Source organism: Henckelia pumila, chromosome 1 (genome assembly GCF_033568475.1).
Source record: "Henckelia pumila isolate YLH828 chromosome 1, ASM3356847v2, whole genome shotgun sequence".
Classification (NCBI taxonomy): Eukaryota; Viridiplantae; Streptophyta; class Magnoliopsida; order Lamiales; family Gesneriaceae; genus Henckelia; species Henckelia pumila.
In genome coordinates this window covers 166936339-166943562 of record NC_133120.1, presented here as the reverse complement: position 1 = coordinate 166943562, position 7224 = coordinate 166936339, and the positions used below count along the sequence as shown (strand labels likewise).

Below are 7224 nucleotides of genomic sequence, written 5' to 3'. Positions count from 1 at the left end.
AAGGATAGGGCGGCTAGAGCTCGCAATATCGCGACGACATTTGGCAGAAATTTTAAGCTTAAATTTTTGGATAAAGAACAAGAGAAGAGGATTTGGTGTGAAAATCTCGGAGGATCTGAGGGGTTTATATAGACGCAGATCGGATCGTCCGAACCTGATTACCGAGGAGATAAGATTTACTGATCGGATAAGTTGTGACAGGGTTCGGACGATCCGAAGGAGTTCTGATGGTCCGAAGAGACAGCGATCAAAATTTTGAAGTTTGAATTTTTACCGCGCAGGGATCGAACGGTCCGAAGTACGTTCGGATGGTCCGAACTGAGCAGTTCGGAGGGGAATTTGAAAATTTTTGAGAAGAAATGGCGCGAGGCAGTTCGGAAGGTCCGAACAGGCCCGAGGTCAGAATTTTTGAAGATGACATTAAATTTATTTTATGTTCATAAGTGATTACAACTCAATCATGCCAAGTTCACCATGCAAACGAATAAAAGTATTTTCATATAGTGGTTTTGTAAAAAAATCGGCAATTTGATTTTTAGTGTCAACATATTAAAGTTCAACTTTATTTTGTTCGATGTGGTCACGAATAAAATGATGACGAATGTCAATATGTTTGGTGCGCGAATGTTGAATCGGATTTTTTGTAAGACATATGTCGCTAGTGTTATCATAGGAAATATGGATTTTTGAAAAAGAGACGTCATAGTCAAGCAATTGATGCTTCATCCAAAGAATTTGCGCACAGCAACTACCAGCAGCCATATATTCGGCTTCGGTCGTTGATAACGCAACACAATTTTGCTTCTTTGAAAACCACGAAACCAAACAGTTTCCTAAAAAGAAACATGTTCCACTAGTGCTCTTTCTGTCCACCTTATATCCACCAAAGTCGGTATCACAGTACGCTTTTGAATCAAAGAAAGAATTTTTGAAATACCACAAGCCGAGATTTTGAGTATTTGAAAGATATTTAAAAATGCGTTTTAAGGCAAACAAATGTGATTCCTTTGGACATGATTGCAATCGTGCATACAAGCACACACTAAAAATAATGTCAGGTCTACTAGCAGTTGCATAAAGTAAGGAGCCAATCATACTATGAAATAAAGATTGATCTACAGGTTTACCAATGTCATCTTTGTCGAGTCTGATTGATGTGCTCATTGGTGTAGATGATGATTTCGAGTTCTCCATGCCAAAATTCTTCAGAATTTCCTTGATATATTTTCTTTGATTGACAAAGAAATCATCTTTACATTGCTTGATTTGCAATCCGAGGAAATAGTTAAGTTTCCCCATCATGCTCATCTCAAAGTGGTCCTGCATGAGCTTGAAAAATCTTGACAAAGAGTTTCGTTAGTAGAACCGAAAATAATATCATCCACATATATTTGCACAATCAGTAGATCATTTTTAACATTTTTGATAAACAAGTTAATATCAATTTTTCCTCTCGAAAAACCATGCGAAAAAAAAGTAGACAATTTATCATACCAAGCTCTAGGAGCTTGTTTCAAACCATACAATTCTTTGTTTAGTCTATAAACATGATCAGGCAATAAGGAATCAATAAAACCACCAGATTGTTCAATATAAACTTCTTCTTTTAATTCACCATTCAAGAAGGAACTTTTAACATCTATTTGAAATAATTTAAAATTTCTAGAGCAAGAAAAAGCAAGTAGCATGTGAATGAATTCTAGTCTAACAATAGGCGCATAAGTTTTATCATAATTTATGCCTTCTTATTGACTATAACCTTTTGCTACAAGTCTAGCTTTATTTCTAGTAATTTTACCATGCTCATCAAGTTTATTCCTAAAATTCCATTTAGTATCAATGATCGATCTATCATGTGGTCTAGGAACAAGAAACCAAATATCATTACGTTTAAACTCATTTAGTTAATCTTGCATGACTATAATCCAAGAATCATCTAGTAATGCATCATCAATACATTTAGGTTTAACATGGGAAAAACAAGCAAGATGATTGCAAATATTATTGAGAGATGAACGAGTGGTTACTCCCTTCGAAGGACTATCGATGATAAGATCCATTGGGTGATCTTTGTGAAGTGTCCATTCCTTTGGAAGAGGAGTTTCCTTAGCAGTAGTATGTTCATCATTTAGGCTTGAGGAAGCCATTTATTCTTCAAGTAGGTCTACATCATCAATGTTAGTGCAAAAAATAGTAGAAACAGATTCATCAAAGACTACATGCATGGATTCTTCTACTAAAAGTGTGCGTTTATTAAAAACTCTATAAGCTTTTCTAGAAGTAGGATACCCAAGAAAAATACCTTTGTCTGATTTGGCATCAAATTTACCAAGGTTGTTCTTACCATTGTTATGGATGAAACACTTTGATCCGAAAGCCCGAAAATAAGAAATGTTAGGCTTTCTCTCTCTTCATAGTTCATATGGAGTTTTCTTGAGAATATGCTTTATTGATACACGATTGATGATATAACAGGCAGTGTTCATTGCTTCAGCCCAAAAATATTTTGGTAGAGAGTGCTCACATTTCATGGTCCTCGCAATCTCCATAAGTTTTCTATTTTTTCTCTCAACGACCTTGTTTTGTTGAGGAGTCCTAGGACAAGAAGAATTGTGACCGATGCCTTTCTCTTCACAAAAAAATTGTAAAATTTTCATTTTGAAATTCAGTTCCATGGTCACTACGGATCTATTTTATTAAAAGATTTTTCTCATTTTCAAAACGCTTGACAAAAGTTTTAAAATAAACAAAGGCATCATTTTTGTGGGCTAAAAATAATGTCCACGTAAAACGTGAGAAATCATCCACAATGACAAATGCATAAAACTTTTCCCCTAGGCTAGCGTTCCTCGAGGGACCACATAGATTTAGGTGGAGAAGTTCAAGGGGCATAGAAGTTGATACAAAATTTTTGCTTTTAAAAGATTCTTTTGTATGTTTGCCAAGCTGACATGCATCACAAACAGAATTTAATTTTAAATTGAACTTTGGCATACCGACAACTAGATCAAGTTTAAAAAGTTTTTCAATGGTACTAGGACCAACATGAATATTTTGAACTTCCTTGCGAAGAGAGCCATGTCATCATCTTCTTCTTCTTCGACTTAGCTGGATAAGGCAATCCCCTTTGCCTTGATCTTCTCATCCTCCTTCTTTACTTTCTTCCTTGTAGACAACTCTAATTCATGGGTTTTTAGGTTCCCATGTAGTTGATCAAGATCATAGGAAGCGGTGTCGCCTTTGTTGGATTCGATGATGGTTGTTCTCTTTGCATCCCACTCCTTGGGTTCTTACCACATATCAGCTGCGGTCTTTTCCCTAGCAAATTTTCTCAGGATTTGATCGCTCAAACTAAGAACAAATGTATTTCTCACCTTCTTCAATAATCTTTTTTTTCATAGTGCTCGGTAGCTTTGATTCGCCTTGTAATGCCTGATCTAATCCAAGATTACCAAGATGTGCAATCATCTTTTCTCTCCATAAATTAAAATCGTTATTCCCATCAAATTTATCCACCTCAAATCTAGAAATGGACATTGTTAAAGAATGCCCCTGGACAGTAGACATCCTTCTCAAGAAATCCTCATATAAAGCCGAGACAGAGATCTATAACAAGAAGATCTAATACAGCAAGATCGAATCCCTAAACCCAAGATTTAAAATCTCAGGCTCTGATACCACTTGTTGAAAGTTTCGTATTACCATAAAAAAAAAACAATAAGCTACTGATAACACCAAAACTCTCGAGAACAACTAATAACGAGAAGCAAGCAAGATAAACCAATTATAACAAAATCAAGAACACAAAAACACGAGGGATTACTTGGTTTGGGTTATACCAATCCTACATCCAAGGTTCTGAGATAATTTTCATATGAATTCACTAATCACAAAATCAGAAATTGTTCAATACAACCCTCACTGATATAAACTTCAAGCTATAAACAAGCTTAGAAAAAACAGATCAAGAAACAGAGGCAAAAGACTTCTCCAAGATTCCAGCAGCAATCGAGATGCTCTTCAATTGAATTTTCAATCCAGAAATATGCACATACGTTCTTAGAGGATTTTGAATAAAACAAGCCGTGAAGAAAGAAAACCTTGATCTTAAGCAATCGGAATGAGTTATGTCTTTTAAGCTCTCGGTCAAAACTCCCTTTTAATCTAATTTTAGCTCACATAACGGCCATAACTGCCAACGCTTTAATTCTTGACCATTGGATCGACTATTTAATCAATAGGATGATCTGGTCCATTGAATAAAACTAATGTCAAGTCAACAACAAGTCTTCACAGGAGCATATGGATTTGATTCCATGGGCATGGAGGGTGCTACTATCCTTGAAATTGCCAATTTATCTCTTGATGAACCTGAATTGGAGGCAATCTTATTTACTGATGAAGGCAGTGTTGGTGATGAGACCGATATGGATGTTTGATTTCTTTTACTTATTTAAGATTTAAGATGGATTTGGTATTTTATATTTTGTTATGTTTCCTTTTTTTTGTTTGTAATGAATATTATGATTGATAATTATGATTTTCTATTTTTAGGATTTTAAACTTTTAATACTGAATTTATATAGATATACATAATTTTTTTTATCATAGTCATATCGTATTTTATAGTTTGAAAAGTTTTCGTATTATCGTACTCATATCGTATCCAATCCGATACATGAGGTACATGCATGGTTTCTATTTGTGATTGTGAAGTGTAAACTTTGTGAAACACGAAATTAATCAATTACTTTTAACTTTTAGTCAAACATTAAATGATTCTGCATGGATCATGATGAAAGAAGACTCGTTGACTCGTTTTTTGCACTAGACATGGGTAGCATTTCGCCAGCTTTAACGTTTTTTTTTTAATTCAAATTGCACTTTAAAATATAACACATCTATATATAAAAATATAAAGATAAACAAATATTATCATCTGCCGTCCAGATTGAGTGTTTAAATGTAATTGATGACTATTCATTCTACGTTTCTTATCTTAAATCTTTCTTCTTCTCTTTTTTGAGGTGTTATCTTAAATCTTTATTGAGATAGGTCATCAGACGCATAATTTGATGTTAATTATTGTAGGGTTACGTAAATTAAATAATCCACATTGTGATCCAAATAATAATAATAAAAAAAAAAACAATTTATGACATGTTTCATGACATGACACTTTTGTAAGTGTCCGATACGTGTAAACGGGTACTTGTCCAGGCATCGAATCGGGATGGTAAAGCCAAGAAAAGACCATGACCCCTCAACAAAAATAGACAAATCAGGTAAAATACAAGCTGTCTATTAATTGAATAATATAATACAAATCCATTTACGCTATTAATCATCATATGTACAAAAAAAGAATAACAACACCACACAGCATCGGCGGCTAGCAATAATCATACTCCCCAAATCTCTTCAACGTGTCTCCCTAAACTACTGTCGCTTCCCAAAAACACTTCGGCTCACTCTGTACTCTTGCATCCAATAGATACGTTAACATTTTGAGTTGGAACAAAAACAAATTCGCTTGTCCCCACGAAATTCACTCATCTCGGTGTATCGACTCGGCTCGAATTTCGACTCAATCCTCGACTACAACTCTCCAAGTCCCCGTTGGTAGTGGCCAAGCTGCTGCTGCTACTCCCGGTCTCGCACGGCATCGCTCCACTTGTAGGGGACCTGATGTTCATCGTGAGTATCCTTTTCAAATAGGCCAACCCTTTACCGGGTGATCTAAACCCGGCCGACCACTGAGTCGAATCGTCCTCTGTTTGAACAATCCTCTGGGGAACTTCTATTCTCACTGCCATCAAATCCAATCCTTTCCTCCTATCTCCGACGCCACAAGTCCCTCCGGCTTTATCGTGCTGGCAGCTCGAGCTCGAACCCGGCTCGGGTTCATTCGCATCGTCGATTACGGTCGTCTGATTCACCACTTGTTCGACCGGAGACCGACACAGAGGACAAGTGGAGTGAGAAATGAACCACATGTCGATACACTCGGTGTGAAACGAATGGCCGCATTTCGGCAAGTGGCGGACAACCTCGTCTTCCTCGAACTCGGACAGGCACACGGCGCATTCCGAGGGGATCCCTGTCTCGGAGGAGTGACGGTAGACCGGGAGCGAATCAAGGACCGCCTTCTCGAGGCCTCGGTCGGCGGCCGACACGGTGTATCGGTTGTCGGTCAGGAGCACGATTTGGGACCGACCCACGCCGCGCCTATGGCGGCGACGCTGGAGCTGGCGGCGGCGGAGGTGGATGAGGTACCATCTGGCGTAGAGATGGAAACCCACCATTGAAACGATGACGGCGAACAGAAGAACAATGGCGCTGAGCATGATTTTGCCGCTCAAGGCGTAGCCTTTTCCCGCCTGGGGCTGCATACGGACATCCATATCCATATCCGCCATGTGAGATAGGGGAAAGAAATGAGAAGAAAGAGACGAGGAAGGAAGCGAAGTTTGGAGGTTTATATTATGATAAAAGGGACGAGAGAAGGAAATTTCTTGATGGTTTCTAGGAAAGAAGTGGAGTCCAAAAGTCTGACTTGCAAGAGACGTCAGGGTTGACGCGGGATTATGAAATGACGCAAAAGGGCATGAGGTGGTGTTGTCTGCTGAACTTGGTTCCGTGGGGTTTGGAGGTTAAATTTGGGAAAACATATTGTGGGGTCAAGTTGGGTTGAAAGTTTTGAAATTTATAAAAAGAGATGTTGCCTGACAGGAGTCATTCGGATAATTAATTTTTTTTGTCTTTTAATTTATATATTTTTTTATTTTGTGATTTTATCACAAATAAATCTGTATATTTTGTCTTGTGTTTCGACTCTCGCATATTTTCTATTTATTAGTAACGTTGAATTTGGATTTTTATTCCTATAATTTGAATGTTTTTTTTTTTTCGCTTTTGATCCTTTTATTTATTTTTTTTTACCAAAGTCCGTTGTGTTTTCTTCTAAACCTTACTCTAAAAAAATAATGACACGTATGCAAGTTTTTTTCTAAAATTATGTTAGCATTTATGTCTATCACATAAGCAATTTTTAACAGACTGCAGATTTAAGACAAAACAAAAAAGAAAAAAAATTGAGGAAAAACATGAAAGTTACAGGATAAAAAAACGTTTAATTTTATCGTTAACAAGATTAAAAATGACAAATGTACAAATTACAGGACAAAAAATGAATGTATATTTATTATGACAATAATAATAATA

General features: G+C 36.8%; 1 protein-coding gene across 1 annotated transcript; it reads right to left on the bottom strand.

Moving 5' to 3' along the window:
* Positions 1-5286: 5286 nt before the first annotated feature.
* Positions 5287-6462, bottom strand: LOC140862860 (RING-H2 finger protein ATL2-like). The gene has a single exon (XM_073265898.1). The coding sequence runs from the start codon at positions 6417-6419 to the stop codon at positions 5553-5555; it is 867 nt and encodes a 288-aa protein (XP_073121999.1). The 5' UTR covers positions 6420-6462; the 3' UTR covers positions 5287-5552.
* Between the last annotated feature and the right edge of the window lie 762 nt (positions 6463-7224).